This window comes from Temnothorax nylanderi, unplaced genomic scaffold (genome assembly GCF_030848795.1).
Source record: "Temnothorax nylanderi isolate EJ_2023f unplaced genomic scaffold, tnyl_v1.0 TNYL_tig0050_pilon, whole genome shotgun sequence".
In the NCBI taxonomy this organism is placed as follows: Eukaryota; Metazoa; Arthropoda; class Insecta; order Hymenoptera; family Formicidae; genus Temnothorax; species Temnothorax nylanderi.
This window is the reverse complement of record NW_027249112.1, coordinates 366,613-384,484: the sequence shown is the minus strand read 5'-3', so window position 1 is coordinate 384,484 and position 17,872 is coordinate 366,613. Positions and strand designations below refer to the sequence as shown.

At 37.6% G+C, this 17,872-nt stretch overlaps 1 protein-coding gene across 1 annotated transcript in view; it reads right to left on the bottom strand.

Moving 5' to 3' along the window:
• Positions 1-4,097: 4,097 nt before the first annotated feature.
• LOC139772488 (uncharacterized) overlaps positions 4,098-17,872 on the bottom strand; it is a 43,350-nt gene continuing 29,575 nt past the window's right edge. Inside the window, exons 2-5 of the mRNA XM_071706222.1 lie at positions 16,018-16,911; positions 15,206-15,507; positions 12,627-12,882; positions 4,098-10,387 (exon numbers count right to left, since the gene is read on the bottom strand). Coding sequence (XP_071562323.1) covers positions 7,982-10,387; positions 12,627-12,882; positions 15,206-15,507; positions 16,018-16,284 — 3,231 coding nt within the window. The 5' untranslated portion in view covers positions 16,285-16,911 and the 3' untranslated portion in view covers positions 4,098-7,981. The remainder of the gene's footprint in view (positions 10,388-12,626; positions 12,883-15,205; positions 15,508-16,017; positions 16,912-17,872) is intronic.

The following is a 17,872-nucleotide window of genomic DNA, read 5'->3' as shown; positions in this document are numbered from 1 at the left end:
ACGGCACTCCCGATTTTAACTGTACGCGTACTCCGTAACTTTCGACGAGAGGGTCACGACGATACTCGCGTCGTCCCGTAACGAACGAATCTGAAATGACGGAGCAAGTGTGGATATTCGAAAAATTCGCGGCCGCACTCGCGAAACCTGGTTAATTACGATCGCGCGCGATTATAACCCTAATCATCCACGACGCGACGATCGCGCGACACTTTGCACGGCACTCCCGATCTCAATTAACCGTACGCGCATTTCGTAACTTTCGACGAGAGCGTAATGACGATACTCGCGTCGTCCCGTGACGAACGAATCTGAAATGGTGGAGCGAGTGAAGCCCGTATCAGACTACCGACTGCAAAGAGTGCAAAGGCCGACCGACTGCCGGGGATTCGAAAAACACGCGGCCAACTTCACGCCGCCACCAACCGCCGACGCCGAGCCGACGCCTGTACCTGTCGCCAATAAAACACACACACACACACACACACACACACACACACGCGTATCAAGACGAATTACTGTCTCGCGTTATAACACAGTCGTCAAATATGCCACTTCAGATTGAACATAGATATCCACGGGACACGATATTTGAAAATGTACGTCGCGTCGCGAAAGTAGCACACGTCGTTGTCCCGGACTGCTCGCGCGGTGGATTCCGCCCGAGTAAGCGAGATAATTGATAACGGGTATAACGAATCGTCAATGCGCACTGAATTCATCGCATACAGCTTACGAATATCGATGTGGTTAACTGCGACTCTGCTTGCCGGTTGAACGACGACGCGAGGCAGCTCGGCTCGGAGTCAACCGCTCCGTACCCGCGGCGTACGTCCAATGGCAGCTTGCGGCGCTTGCGCGACGTCATCGCGACTGATCGCGACGCCGCGCGACACGACGCGAGTCAAATTAACGACTAGTGTCCAGTCCTACGATGCGGATTAAATTTAATCTCGGTTTAATTTTCTTGTTATCTCTCTTTAAGAATTTAGAAAAAATAAAAAGTAAGTTAAATCGAGGTTAACGTTAGTTTAATTCATAAGTTAATTTACATTCTACATTGATGGATTAATTTTAACCTCGATATAACTTTTTGTCTTTTTAAAGTTTTAAGAATTAGAAACAAGTAAAAAGTAAGTTAAACCGAGATTTACATTCGTAAATTAACTTTGACGATCGGTTTGACTTTTTATTTTTTTTAAGTTCTAAAAATTAGAAAAAGATAAAAAGTAAATTAAACTGAGATTAAAGGTAATTTAATCCGAGTTAATTTACATTGGTAAATTAACTTTTATGATCGGTTTGACTTTTTATTTTTTTTAAGTTATAAAAATTAAAAAAAGAAAAGGTAAATTAAATCGAGATTAAAGTTAATTTTATCCGAGTTAATCTACATTGGTAGATCAACTTTTATCTCAGTTTAACTTACTTTTTATCTTTTTCTTAGCAAAAATCAAAAAGTAAGTTAAATCGAGATTGAAGTTAATCTGCATTGATAGAAATAGACATAAGACGCGATATCGGTACGACACATATACACGAAAGTCAATAATGGCACGAGCAATAAATTTCGATCGTGTAAATTCCATGAGATATGTATAATAAATTGCCTGTATATTACAACTTTCCGTTTCGTTAATTAATCAGGGCAAACATTGGCGCATTCAAGCCGGATAAAAGCAGCTTAGCCAAAAGCGGCTTGCATGTGATTGGTTGAATCCACAGGTAAGAACCAATCGCTTGGCGAGAAGGTTAACTGCTCTGCGGGTATCCCGCAATGCTAGCTTTCAATATGGCGGATAAAGTTATGGTCTTTATCATCCTGGCACTCTTGTGCATTCTTGACAGAAAAGAAGCCAAAAAGAGAAAAATAAAAATGTTAAACTATCCTCTATTCAGCCATATGGCAATACGAATCGACATATAACTTTACTGGATTTATATTGACATTTCATTTCATAGTTTATAGGATATTCTATATTCGTCGAAATTCCTTTTACGTTACTTTTATTCGCTTATAGAAACTTATATCCTCCAATATTTTAACAATTAATATTAATTTAAATTCAAAGATGCTCTTAAGACGAGGACGGATATAACAATCTGCCAAAAAATGGAACATATAATTGGATAATCATATAATTACACATTTGGAAAATACTTCTCTTTTCCCACACGTGCCAAATAATTTTAACGTGTAAATTTTATATGTATTTCGTTCCTCAAACATGATTTTGTTTATACGAAAGCTCTTGAAGATATATAGGTACGTACAGTATTATGGTACAGTAAATAAGTGAGTTAACATTGCTGGTTTTCCTAATAACATACATTACATATCAAGTTACATCTCTATAAAGTTTCAGTAAAAAAAAAATTAGAAAGATGTTTTGACCAGTTTTGACATTATATTTAAGGATTATGCTTAGGATATGCGTAAGGATTATGCTGTTTTATGCCTGTCAATCTTACAAGTGTGATCTTTGATATAGGCACTTTATTTGAAAGTATTAAAAAAAGACAACTTTTTCAGAACAGAGCACAAAGCATTGAATTAACACAGTATTGATTTCTTAAGATAATCTATCATTTGTTCTTATCTAATGCTGCTGTCAAAATCTTTTATTATTAATGTTGTAACAATATACTAGTACTTCTGTTAATACTGTTATGAAAAAAATAAACAAAAATAAAAAAAAAATTAAACATTTTGACAGTTCTGACTCTAAACAGATACATAGGTGCTCTTTCATTCGTTATAGATATGAAAATATCTCAGTCTTCTTTCCAAACAAATCTGTGGCAGTTATATTATTCGTATTCACTAGCTCACTTATTCAGTATAATAAAACAGTAATAAGCTTTATTTAATCTAATCATTTGGCACCGTTTAACTAAATCTTTATCTATCTTACTTATATTTAATCTTATATGTCACTGTAACTTTAACTTTAATCTGACAAAAACAGTCACGTTTGCTTTAGACCTCTGTAAGCATGAAGTCGTAGCTCCTGCAGCGTGGACATTGAGCATGATCGTGTAGAAAAACAATCTGTAAAATAAGAAAAATAGATGATAACAATAACAAGGTGACAGCATTAGTGATAACTATTCAAATTTGCCCTTCGAACAGTATCGTTTGAACAGTGTCTTCAACTAATCGAGAAAGGTTATATTAAAAGACAAAGAGGAATGAAATATTGAAACAATAGTAACCTTAGGATGTTGAGGACAGCAGTATCTTACTCTTCCTTTGGTCCAAAATCCACAACCATTGCATATGATGTTAGAATGCGGCCTGTAACAGATGCATTCTGAGGCTGCATCCGAATTTGGTACCTCTTTCGCAGTGATTCTTTCATTACCCCTTATTATATATCCTGATTCCATGTTATTTACAGGAGAATCTACGAATATTAAAGAAAATAAACAGGATTATATATCACCCACTTAGAACAACGCATACATCCTATTTTAACCTTTATATTAGATTACTAATGCATTGAATTAACCAGCTATTTGTAATGACGTTCAGATTATACATAGGAGTACCGACTGTATGTTAGTATAACTATAAAACAATTAGGATTGATGTTTTATGGCAAGATAATAAACACACACGCGCGTTCATTATGCACCTAAAAGATGCATATGTACACTACTAGTTCGACACAGACCGTTCTGGTTTCAGCACTTTCAGCAAGTTATTCTATAGGTAAAAGGAAATTATTTTGGCAGTTGGCTCACCCGTGAACAAGACGATAAACGCAACCAACGAAACACGCACCACAAACGTCTACAGCATACTGTCTACGCCGCTGTCGCCGCCGCTGAAACGAAACCTTCATATGCCCTTTAGAGTGACAGAGACGGAAACAAAACAAACAACAGAGTGAAAGTGAGACGTGCGTCGAAAGTCGCAGCGGCATTATATCAGATGTTTTGAAGTAAGACGTTACAAATATCAAATTACGAAATATAAGTATCCATTTTTGTTGAAAAAAACTAAAAACTTTTAAAGAAATATTATAGAATCTCAGCAGGGGGGACAGTCGAATTTGTTGGAAGTGGGAAAATTATAACACGCTACACAAATATGCTAGATATGAATCTAAATCTTATATTTTAATTTTATTTTGTGTACGTGTACATGTGTGTGTATGTGAGGTGGTGTGGATATGTGAAATGGATAAGTGTATACACGTGTACACGTGATCGTATATATAATTACAATTGCGCCGAAATAATTTCCCTCTCGTCACAGAATTTCGATCATGCGTTATAATTTTTAACGTACATGATTTTGCAAGAATATAACAATAAATATATGATCAATACACGACATCAACTAGACAATATTAATCATCCTTACTCTATTCTTTGTTGAATTCGTTATTATTATTATCTATATCAATATATTTCTGGAAAATTTTTTTTATTAAATCAAAACATTAGCATGACATATAAAAGAGATTTCTTTCAATGTTACGTCTATTTTCGATTTACGTCTCTTTACATTTTACGTAACAAGGTAACATGTACTTTTCACTTTATCCCCAACTCTGTTTTATTCTCTTTGATCTTAGGCGGATAAGAGAAAAGGTCACACACATTATTTAGAGTACGAACAATTCTTTTTCTAGTAAGTTTAATTTACCTTTTTCTAAATCAATATATTTCTTTGGTGTTTTATGTTTTTGCTTATCAGAATGGGAAAAACGGCATTTTTATCTCGAAATCACACGTTCGTGATGTAGAAAGAAGGAACATTTCTTAACTTTTTTTTTCCAATAAGAGTCGTGTGTTGCAGAATCAAGATTTCATTTTCTCTCACACTTGACATATATAAACAACATACTCAAACACTCACACACACATACGCATAGAGTAAAGATATATTTCATAAAAATATATAGTGTTTGTCACTTCTGTGAATACCCGAGTTTTACTTCTATAGAACCTATATGTTTCAACGGTGTCCCATGAAAAGAGTTATGAAAGTTTCAACGTTGTAACAAATCTCACTTCGCGTGTACTTGGCGCGAGACACTACCGTGTCTCTTGATTAAATATAATCTTTCTATCTTGTTATAACATAATGATTAAGTGCGTGGAAATATATTTAAAGATAAATATTTTCAAAATATTTTCAAAAATCTTTAAAAATTTGCTTTTTTAATATTTTCTCAAATTCAATAGAAAAAGAAAACAGAGTATATATTTTTCATAATTAATATACATTTAAAGTATTCCTGAGAAACATTATTAACTAAAAAAAAAAATATTCATCGTTCATGCTTACCGTTATTACTTCATAAAGTAGATTAGTAGAAGAATAAAAAAGAAAAAGCAAGTAAGTCTGATATCTTGATGTAGATTAATATCTATAATTTGTACGATATGGAAGACAAATCACGCAAGATCAGTCAATTATTTGAACGCGAAAAGAAATAAATACCCTTGTTCTTAGTAGAGTCCCTCTAATAAGAGTCGCGACACGGAGATGACAACTTTTGATTGGTTCGCATTTTCGGCAAAAGCACGAGAAACAGAAAGAGAAAGAGATATAAGAGAGAAAGAGAAAGCGATATGAATGTATATCGCTTGTATATCGCTTCCTCTTTCTCTCTTATTTTGCCGAAACTCAAGATGTCGCGACTCTTATTAGAGGGACTCTAGTTCTTAGTATTTAGCCTGTACTTGCGCACGTTTTTTAATATACCTATACATAGATGTGTCGTAAAATATTCTTCAATATATGTTTCGGCTTTTAAATTATTTCAAGTGCAGGGACACCGTTAGGTACATGAAGTATAGAAAACGTCCATACATACATTCTTTCTTTCTCTTGTTTTTCTTTTGAAAAACTTTCATCAGGATATATAATTTACACGATTTACGCGATTTTTCTCGACCTTACGTATAAAAGTATTTCGATATTTAATTGGCATTTAATTGTAAGAAGTGCGATTATTCTTGTTTCGTGTCCCTTAGATAATTTCATCTTTCGTATTAATTAGCAAAGCAATTCCTACGGCGACGTAAATAAAATTAAAGATTTTTAAGAGATGGTTGTAAGATAATGGAAATGGCAATATAATCTGTGCATGGTATCTAATGCCATAAAGAAAATACAACGGTAATTTTAATTACCGTATTTTGTAGAATGATTATGTATCTAAATCTATTAGTTGTCTTTTAAAATTTATGCTTTTGCTTTAGTTTTGGTCCTTTTCTTTGAAATAGAAGTAACTTCATATAGATATATATATATATGTCACTGATATATATATCTCTCTCTTTATTTATTTATCTATCTATTTACAACATCCTCATCTTCAACAGCTTTAATTTTTTTTATAATTTATATTTAACATGTATGATTTTATGGATTGGCCATTTAGCGTATTACGCCATTTATATATATTATTTTTAGTGATAAAAAAGAGAGAGTGTGATTCCGTTTGAGAAAAATATTTCTAATTCTAGCATAAACAAATTGAACCTTTATATTATTCTTCTTGAAAATAATATATAATTCTCCATATATTGATAGAAAAACATTTTGATAATTGTTTCGGAAACATTTTGATAATTATTTCTGAAAGAGCTTTATCAGGAAAATAAAATCGTGGAAAAATAGGGCCAGGTCAATCGAGAATACAAACTTCGTCGACTATAAAAAATATCTATAAGTGCGATCTGCATTATATTAGGTTTTAGCGTGAGTTCTGCATCTTATTAAAGAATACTTTAGTAAATATTCTGCAATATATCTTTTCCAATCAACAAGTATATAATCTTTCGTCAGGTACACGAGCAATAATCGAACGTAATTACGCGTAACTCGATGACCTGCGAGATTTGGGATTCAATATAATTTGCTTGGCACACGATTTACGGAACTTTTGAATAACCGTTCGATTCGCAGAATATAAACGCAATCGCACGCTCGTATTTGTACATATGTATGATGTACGTAACAGATAACGCAATTGGACCACACAGAGAGAACTTCCTCCTACTTCTCTATAAATATCGTTTCGCATTTGAGGCAGAATATTATTTACGGGTAAAGATTGGATGAATAAACGAATCATTAGTTTAAATATCATTAATTTAGATAAAACGATGATTCGTTCGAATGTTGTTGACAAATTCGGCATCGCTCTCTTTCACATCGAATATTGTTTATTAACTTGAGAAACGAAAAGCGCCGCTAATCATCAGATTTTCTCTTTTTACATCAAATTGTAATTTGAAAGCATTTTGCAGTCCAATCGATCCAATCATAAACATATCAATATTTAGAGATTCTCTCATGTATTCATACGTAAGAGGAGACTTTTATATATAGCGCTGCGCATATTTTTGATAACGTTGCTTATCGAAACCGTCTTTAATTAAGAATATTGAGTTTTCAAATTTTCAAATATATAATTGCAAATTCAATCGATTAAACTATTTCAAAAATTAGAAATTACTTGATATAAAAAATAGAAGTATGAAAGAATAAAGTACTGAAAAAGATAAAAAAAATGTAAAAGTGCGAACAAAATAATCGTATGTAAATAGTCATATATATATATATATATATATATATTAAATTAAAGTGAACGTTACCTCAGTAGAAATGTAACGATAAGTTATGGCCCATGAGCAACTTGCCTCAATTAAGTGGCATATTGTGAATAGAGGAAATTATTAAAAACACACCACATGACAGTATCATTTCGAATGATTTGCTAGCTCGTATATGTGATCTAGCGTATAAAAACGTCCTGTGTTCTCTTCTTCTTCGGATACTTTTCTTTTTCTCTTCTTTGTTTACCCTAGAGGCCAATAGAGGCTTTCAAATCTCTAAATTCTTTCGAGAATAAAGTTTGATTGCGACTGACAAATACTTCTTGTGCAAATATAGGGTACACGCGAGGAAATTCGCAGACCCTCCCCCTCCCACCCCATTTGTCCTGCGAACGATTCAAACTCTCACGCCGACACCGTTATCGCCTTTGATCTCCGACACGACGTCGAACGTGGGGGTGCAGATATCGGTGGGTGTGGGAATGGCGAGAGGCGCGAGTCGCGGGTTTCTCTTGACCGGCGCGGGCGAGTTCTTCAGGATGTAATCCGCGCAGGGTCTGACGCGCAATCTGCTCGAATGCACGGCCGGTTCTAGTCTAAGAATCGCGCAGGATCGTGTCGAGGGCTGCCTGACGTGGTGCACCGACTCCGTGGATCTGCTTTGAAACGCCGTCTCGATGACGCACCTCTTCAGGTTCGACATCGAATTGTACGCCGACGCGTCCCGTTCGGAATCGGGCGTGAAGATCGGCTCGTCGCTCTCCTCGAAGGACGTGAACATGTCCGAGTCGGGCATGGACGGCGCGCTGAAGAAGGACTCGCGCAGGGACGATGTCAGGGCGTCGGGACACATGAACGGGTCCAGGGACGTGAGGTCGTTGAAATCGCTGCCGCTGTTACAGGTCTGAAAGTTGTTCACCGAATAGGACGACGGGAACGCGGCTTGGTGTTCCATCGCGCTCGGCAGGATCTCCTGACTCCTGGAGGACTCGGACCACTTTGAGTCGGACGGCCGTCTTGAGCTGAATCTAGTGGAGTCGTGCTCGGCGAAGATGGGTTCCGGTAATCTCATGTCCCTACTTTTGTCCGAGTTTCTCAGCAGGGCCTCGAAAAGGTCGATCGGTTCTAACGTCGATGTATTACCGGACGATGGGTCGCACTCTTGACTCTGAATCTGATTGTCACCCTGTTCGAACGGTTCGCTCAAGTCCTCGATGTTTAGCAATACGGTCGGTATTATAGGATCGGAATGTCTTTCAGGATTGCTTTTTTTACCTACGAGCGATTTAGTGCGTTGCGCGACGGGTCTCGGGATCTCGAGGCTCTGCGCCTCTTCGGGCTGAAGGGGCGCCGCGGGGAGAGGATCTATCGGACTCGGCGGTTCCGAGTGTATCGTCGGGACGAGCAACGAGTCCATCAAGTTGGAAGGCTCCAGTAGAGTTATGCGGCGCGTCGCCGAATCGCCGATCGCATTAATCGACTCGGAGTGCTTCAACATCTCCAAATTCTTATGAGCTTGTGTCGTGTTTCTGGCAGTAAAATCTATCCTGTGCCCGGGTGTTCTCGACGGTGGGTCTAGATTAATGAGATTGGCCAATTTGTTTGGCGTGATAGTTACGTGTGGGACGCCCGGCGACACGCTTCGCCTCGGTATATTCGCCTCGGAACTTGGTCTGACGTTATCGGGCGCCGACGACGACGAGGATCTTTCGTTTCGTAATCTGCGCTTCAGATTCGGGCTCACGCGCCCGAAATGGCCGCGGAACTTGGGTCGCGGACGGGAGGGAGCTTTGCTGGATCTCTGTTGATCTTCCATCTGCTGATAGAGCATCATCGCGTGCCTCGCTAACGCGGCCTCGTATCCACGATTGAGATTTTGCGCGGAGTAGCCGTGATCCTCCGTGGTGCTGTCATTCGTCCGGAAGAATCTCGGGTCCACCTCGGAAGCGTGCACCGTTCTTGCTCTGAGATTCGAGTCTGACACGGTCAACGACATGTTCGGATAAGCAACGTTATTCGCGTGGCACGTCGCTTGGCTCGAGTCCCTCGCGTCTACCACGGAAGTATCGACGTTCAGCATCGGATCCGACAACGCGTTCAGCTGAAGAAACTTACGACTGCCGTGCGCGGCCGTGTCGCTCTTCAAGTTCTGATAAGATATAAATTTCGGCTCGGAAATCAATGGCAAGCTCTTCCCGTTCATTCGCTTGTGATTCAACCGTCGGAGATGCCTGATCTTGTTGAAGGTCGGATCGAGCAGATACTTGAGATTTTTCAGCTTGTCGATATTGTGATTGGAGTCAATCACGTGATTCCGGTCGATGACGTATCGCGGGTCGAGCATCTTCGTCAGGTCGTGAATATTTTCCTCGATGATGTCGCCCGGTCGGCTGCTGCAGGACGCGACGTGCTCGATGTGCTTCTCGGACGAGATATCGGTGTGCTGACCCGACGTTTCCAGACACCTTCTGCTGTAAACGTTGTGGTGCTTGGCGGCGGCGAAGCAATCCTCCACGGGCGGATGCCTGCTCTCGTTGCTATCTTCATTATTCACCTCGGCCAGCTCGAGGTTCGTGTTGGTGCCGCATCTTGTCGGCGAGCAGCCGTAACGGCCCGGCATCACGCCGAACAGCGAGACCAGATCTTCGGCAATCTTGCCGGCGGCGATGCGCATCTCGCCGTGATGAAAGGCGTAGATCCAGGGATTTGCGCCGCTGTGCGCCAGGATCGGCAAGCCCAGCCACACCACCGCCCATTCCGATAAGATGTTGGTGCCGCAGAAAATGTCCAGCAGCATACAAGTCTAGAAAAGAAGGGAAACGTGTTGGAGATTGGAAGAATCGCGTGTTTACATTAGTTGCTTTTTCCATTTACACTCAAGTGATCTATGCCACTCGGTTACGTGAGTATTTTATACTCAGGTATAAAGATATGTCATTTTGTATTTACCTGCTCATTTTGGTGACAAAGCTATCGCATAATAATACAGATTCATAGTCTCACTTTTAATGTGAGTCTATTAGATTCATTAAAGCACATGGTCTCGATTGTGGATAAAAACTCAGTCGAATCTCACTTGCCGGCATGCAAAAAGAACGTGCGTTCAACTGAGTTATGACGTCACAAGTGAGAATTACCTGAGTTTTGATGTAAATGGAAAGCAACTGTTATCGCAATTCTATTTATTCGCAGCTGCTAGAAATTCTATCACGTTATAGAAAAGAGAGTAGATTTTTATACAGTCACGTTTTGAAAGACGGAGATAACGTTCGAAATATGAAAGTCGACAAATTGTTCGTCGCACCGACCCATTCAAATCTACCTTACTTCATCCGGATGGAAATTCACTGTGCATCGCGAATCCTTTCAAAATCCTTTTCCAAAAGAGAAACATAAAGATTGTTTCTTCCACGGAAGGCGGAGGAGAGGACGTTTTGCGGGAGTTTTACTTGCTCCATCGCGTAGTTTGCGAAGTACCACAAAATCGATATAATCTATATGTGAAATATAACGTGATTTACGCGTACGATTTTTCGTTTATCGTCTACTAGAAGGACTTTAAATTAAATTTTGTCTACTCGCTTCTAACAGTTTACAACTACAGTGAAAACTACAAGTTTTCACGTTAAAAAGAAATTTGGCACACTCGGCATTCGAGGAAACGTTGCAATTGTTTCCTCCTTTGCTCCTTTACGAGGCAAGGTTCGTAAAAAGTAACAAGAAGATCAACACGGAGCAATATCACGTTTCTCTCCTTTCTTCACGTCTAGCAATGCAGTAAACATGTTTTAGCGTCTGGTAATTTGCCAAATTGCGTTGATTCTTTGTTATCGTTAAATGAAACTTTCGCTCTCTTAAGACAAGATGAGATAAGTTAAAATCAAGGTAACTTTATTATATAATATCGTTTTTTAATGTCTCTGTTTCCCAAATCAATCTAACGAAAATTTCAAATAAATCAATGTATTGACGCTTAATCTTGGAAACTTACCTCATTGTTAATTCCAAAATGCGAAAAATTTTGAATAAGATACTATTTGAAAAAAATATTCCTTTATATGTATTCTTTCAGGTTTATCTTTGGTGAGAATATTTAACGACGTAGACACGATATGGCCTTTAATCTTACGTTTTCCAGTCTCACGACTTTCTGTATTAGCATGCCTTGCATTTTGTAATATAAACAGATGATGCGAAACTTAATGGGAGAATATGCATGCGCATTTTGCTATCGTGGTCGCGTTTTGTGTAAAAAAGGAATTTTACTTATAAAGTAATGAATGTGTTGTCTTTTATAATAAACATTTAAAACTGATTCTCTTACATTAGTTAATTCATGCGCATGTGCTTGATTTATCTGGTAGAGATAACGTAAATACAGAGAGTAAATACAAGTATAAATTAGTAATGGCGAAGAGTAAACGAGTCATTGTCTCCAAAGTTTTCCAAAATAATTGTACGTCTTGGCCGAAATGAGTTTTGGTGACATTTGGACGCAAGATAAAACTTTGTGCAAAAATGACGTAGAATGACGACGTTTTAAGAAGCAAGTCAAATAGATGACGCGATGCATTAAATGATTAACTGATATACACGTTTTTATTTGACTTTAAAAAAATTTAAATATTGCGTTGCAACAAGTTAATCAAATGTTTATATAAAATATTTTCATACAACTTATTTTTATCGATTGTTTAATATCGAATTGCATGATTACCGTCACTACGCGAGCATCGATTATACAAGCTTGTTCATCGTATTACACCGCTTTATCAACACTATATTAAACTTAAATCTTGTTCCCCCAGTATAAGAAGCACGCAAGCATGAAGCGAGAGCGAAATGAAATTGATGTCGTCGCACGCCCGACGTGACGTTTAAGTAGTGACGGGATTTAATGGTCAGACGCGGCGCAATGTGGAACCTTATGTTCGCAGCTTGAAGCTTGGATCTTATATTAACGGTGTAAATCAGAAATTTACAGTCTTTCCGCAGCGATGAAAGTCTATTCGCCGTTTTGCGCGGTGTGCTGTGATACTCACTTGGAATGGAAGCCACAAGATAAGAAACGCGCCGACCGTGACTGCCAGCGTCTGTCCGTAACGAGGCAGCGCCAATGTCTGCGTTTGATGTCTGAACGATAATTCCACCGTGTAAATCGCACGTGCATGTGCACGTGCGACAAGATAGACATACATGTAGCAGCCAAGTAGAACTAGGGCGCTCGGTGCCCAAACTGCCACGACCAGAAACACCCTGACCGGTGGTAACACGGCTGCATCGAACCTGCAGCTTCCGCTGCAAGATAAGTTAAAATCAAAGGTTAATCGCGCAACAATTAAAATAACTATCGTATTATTTGATATCTGTCCAGCACGGTTTAAATGTCGATGTTTTCTTTTCAACCGTTTTTCATTTATTTTGTCTTTTTGTATGATTTGTTAAATTAAAACAGACTATTTTTGGAGTTGAAGTATATTATTTTTCCAAAAGCCAATAAAAGGACTATGCAAGAATCGATTATATACACGCTGCAAATAAAATGTGTTTAATAAGTCTATAGGATTTATATTTCATAAATGTAACGAGATAAACGGATCGAGAACAAAGGTTCTCCTAGACTGTTTTAATTGCGCGAAGGTATCAAAGGGTTAAAGAACCTTTCTGTCGCTCTCTTCTCATCTACGTTTTAGTGCATTGCTTAATCGGTTGTGTACAATCTGCAGACTCTGCAGTATTACAGGGTAAAAAGCTTTTCAACTTCGCCAGGTAATGCAAGTAATGCGACCGTAAAGCTAATATCGTGGTAAGTCCTAACAACAATATAATTTGATACCGTGTTTGTTTTTATGCCGCATCGATTGCGCCTTCGAAGAGATTATGTTTATGAGATTGTGTTAAAAGTTTGTTGAATATCGAGTTAATTGCTTTTGTTTGCCTTGAGTTACCTATAACTGCAAATTATTAAAGTGATGAACATTGTGTGTGCGCGCGCGCGCGCGCGCGTGTGTGTGTGTGTGTGTGTGTATGTGAGAGAAAGAGAGAGAGAGAGAGAGAGAGAGAGAGAGAGAGAGAGAGAGAGAGAGAGAGAGAGAGAGAGAGAGAGAGAGAGAGAGAGAGAGAGAGAGAGAGAGGGAGAGATATATAACATATTATATTTTCCAAGACCCACTTCTGATATTGAGATAGAATATGAAAATAATGAAGATGAAAATTTTCTTGATTATTACAAATCGAGGATAACAGAAAAATTACAAAATGCTTAATAAAATGTAACTTTTTAAATAAAAATATCAAGTGCAAGTACACTTAGTGAATTTTAATATTTGATTATATTCTTTTACTTCTCCTAACTTAGAAAATAATAAAAATATGTTTTTTTTAGTATATTCGTATTTCTTGATAACTGCTAAAAATAGACACAATGTTGTAATTAAACTTATAATTGAAAATGCATTATGATATATTAAGCTCTTTGGCAGTTTATTTTTCTGTTAAAAAATATTATTATTAAAAAGTAAAAAAAAAAGGATATTAAAATGAAGGTTTAAGAAAAATGATGGTACTAAATAATATTTATTCCGATTTCTATTTTTTTGCACCGATATATTTTGCAATATTGCGTATGACGCACTTATTTGGATTTTAGTTATTCCAGTCACGTAATGTATCCATGCACTTTCTCCGGCACGTGTCACAGAATTATTCGCGATACGTATAAATCATGTTGATATTTTCAGATAGCAATTTAATACAATATTGCTCACAGTTCTATTTATAAAAACGTAGTGTCGTGCGTTAAAGCATAATCAATACGAATGCTACTGATAAACGTAAAAGACTAATTCATTTCTTAAATTTTAATCAACGAGATATTAACGTTGTTTAACTTTTTGAGCAAGTTGTCTGGATTCATTATTCAATTAATCAAATTGTTGTCGTGTATTTTAAATATCAGTTTTGCGACAATAATACTGCATACATTACACGTCATATCCTATGGCGAATTTTCCATTCTGATTATTTTTCTCGCAGAAAAATGTGCTAACTAATATAGATGCGTTTTGTTCGCCGGCACAATTAATTTAATTCGCGTGGGACAAGATCAAAATAGATATTTGTACTGGTAAAGTTTTAATTTTGTTTTGAAAAGTTCTAATGGAAACAAATTATTTTATTTTTAGATAGAAACGCGATGTAAAATTTTACATTAATTACATGTGTATTATTGTTCCTCTTCTTTTTAAATTTTCTATGGAAATTGGTTGATAAAAGGTACGAAGAGAAATGAGAGTAAAATCCGCGCGTATATTATATTAATGTACTTTTGATTAAACTAAATGGTTCGTATATTCTATTCCATCCAAACCTAAATTAGACACTTTTACTTGAGATTAAATATTTCCCAAATTGCAAGTTCCCCGTCGTATCTATATTTATTTCGGCCGGCCTGAATAATAAATTTATCTGAAATCACGGTCGAATTAATACCGCTACGAGCCATCATTTATATTTATTAAATAAAAGAACATTTAGTTTATGTATGCCGTAATATCACGCAAGCCTGAATTTATTTCAATTTTTCATTTAAATGTCACACATTTTGAGTAAACATCGTTACCTGTGCGACTGCATCCCACCGGTGATTTGAGCATAGATGAGGGGCGAGAGGCCAACGGCGATCGCGTATATCCAAAAGACCGCGATGTACTTTTCTACGCTGCTGTGGGTGATGATGTTCTTGTATCGCAATGGCTGCGCCAACGAAGTCAAACGGTCCACCGCGATGGCCACGGTGACCAGAACGCTCACGCTGCAGAGCGCGATCACAATGCAATACGGCATGATGCAGAGAGCGGAAACGCCGTTTTCCGGTAGACCGGAGAGCTCCAGCTGCATCCCGACCGGCATAAACACGCCAATCTACCAACGAAAACGGGCAACTTCCGTTTATTGCGGATCTAAATCAGGATTGTACATTTGCTATCGCGAGGAAATAACGGTCCGTAAATTGGACTCGCGAAGAAACGTGAAACGCGAGATTGGCATTAAAAATCAGTTTCCACTGCAAGAATACTCTAGAGTACCAGTGACGATTGTTTTTAGCTATATAATTTAAAAACACAAAAATAAATAGACTTGTCAGTTTATTGATGTCGCGAGGCACAATAAAATGTACATTTAATTCAATAATTAGGATATATACGATGATAAATCTCTTTCATGTAAAGTATCGGTTTACATCTGTAATATTATCTTTTTTTCAGGAATTCTTTAAATTTAATATTTTGCTCTTTTACATAATATCTTTTATATAATAATATATAATTTATATAAATATTCCTTCCTTATATACATATAAGCATTATATGTACAAGTGCACGATTTTTATAACTATGTAAGAATACATGATACAAATTATGTAAGACTTACCCCGAAATCGCTAATGGCCAATGAAACTAAAAGGCAATTGGAAGCGGTCCTGAGTCTTTTGTACCTATAGAAGGCGGCTAGGATGATGGAGTTACCGGTGACGGTGATAGGCGAGAGAATGCACACTATGGAGACCGCCAGGACCACCGAGACGGGACTGATGTCCAGCCTCGTGTCGATCCTGGTGACGGTGGGTATGAGTGTGGTCGTTAATTCCCCGGCATAAGTGGTGGACAGTAGCGGCGTGTCTGTATCGAGCGTTGACATTGTCGCTCTCACCCCCAATAGAAAAATATTCGCTCTTATCCTCGTCTATGCGGTTTTCTTCGGGTCAAGTTTTCCTCATCGTAGACGCACCCCCCTACGTGTGATGTCATGACGTCAGTCTTTCGGACTGCCACGTCGCAGCTCGGTCGCAGTGGTACGAACGATTGATTGAATGATTTATCGCTCGCCCCTAACGAGATTGGCTGATTAGGAGTAAAGGTAGCATTCTTCATAAGTACCAATCATAACGATTCGATTATTTCATCAGGATAACGAGATACTTCAGCCAGAATACAATGGTCATAATCTTCGATCTTCATTTTGGATTATCTGACGAAAACAATTTCCTGTTGCTTTCATCTTTGACCATCGTGACTTTCATCCTTGACAAAATCTTTCTATTTTATTGGAGAAACCCTCTTAGAGATTCGCGGCTAAGGTATTTGGACTTGGTCAAGGCGATTGATTCGTTAAAAAGTTATAAGCTATCGTAACGTCGAGCTTAGTATCCATCGAGAAGCGGAAATGACTTTTGAATATACAGGAATATGGTCCTTCGAACATCTTTGAAACTTACTCCATTTAACTCTTCATTTTTCTCGCAACTTTGTTACGTCTGCTCGCTTCCTGAAACAAACATGTTCCCGCATTTCTAATTACCTTCTCTTTGAAATTGCAACTATCGTATAAATGTCTTTTTCACGCAAAGTAGTACGCGTGTAAAGTTGCACACGTCTCAGATATTGGAAAACTAATTTAAACGTTTAGTTTATATAAATATTAGAGTTTATATTAATGCAGTTTAAATAAAGAATTCTTTTTATAAAAAATACGCTATTTTCTTTCTTAAGTTATTCTTGAAAATTTTCTTATGTGTTAAAGTAAAAAATACTTTTGCAAAAAATACTGATTGCATTTCACACTGTAGTTTAATTAATTCTGCATTTTTTTCATGATATTCTCAAGTAATTAGTATGTAATTGGTATATTCCAAGTATAAGAGAGCGGTGCATTTGCAGGCAGTAGGAATAACGATCGCGTGTTCTCTCCGAACATTACCATTTCTTACAAACGTTTAGGAAAGAAGCGGAGAAACGGAGCGTTTTCCGCTACAGACATAAGGAGGGAAATGTTTATGGATGTCGCGCAATGTCCGATAGGAGTCATTTGGTAGGAATCGTTGATAAGAGTCATTCGTTTACGAGAGGCGAGTTTTCCGCATCGAGACAGTGAACCACCGTGCTCGATTAAATTTGTCCATGCGTTAGTCATTACGTATCTCACATTTGCAATTCAAATGAAACCGGAATGCGATGTTAATGCTGACACAGTAGATGGGATCTGAATGGTGAGGATGCGTATTTGAATCTTATGAGAGTTTCAACATAATCTAAATCAACTGGAGGCAATCTGTTAGACTGTTGGCCAGTAATTCTCGCGGTGAGAGAAGATTTGATTAATTTTGTGATATCAAAATGTTTTCGGAGTTCTCTCTCTCAACGTTTTGCAGAGAAACGTTTTTTTTTCACGTTTAATGTCGAACCCTCTCTATTACAACTGTTCCTTTAATAAGTGTAAATAAAATCGA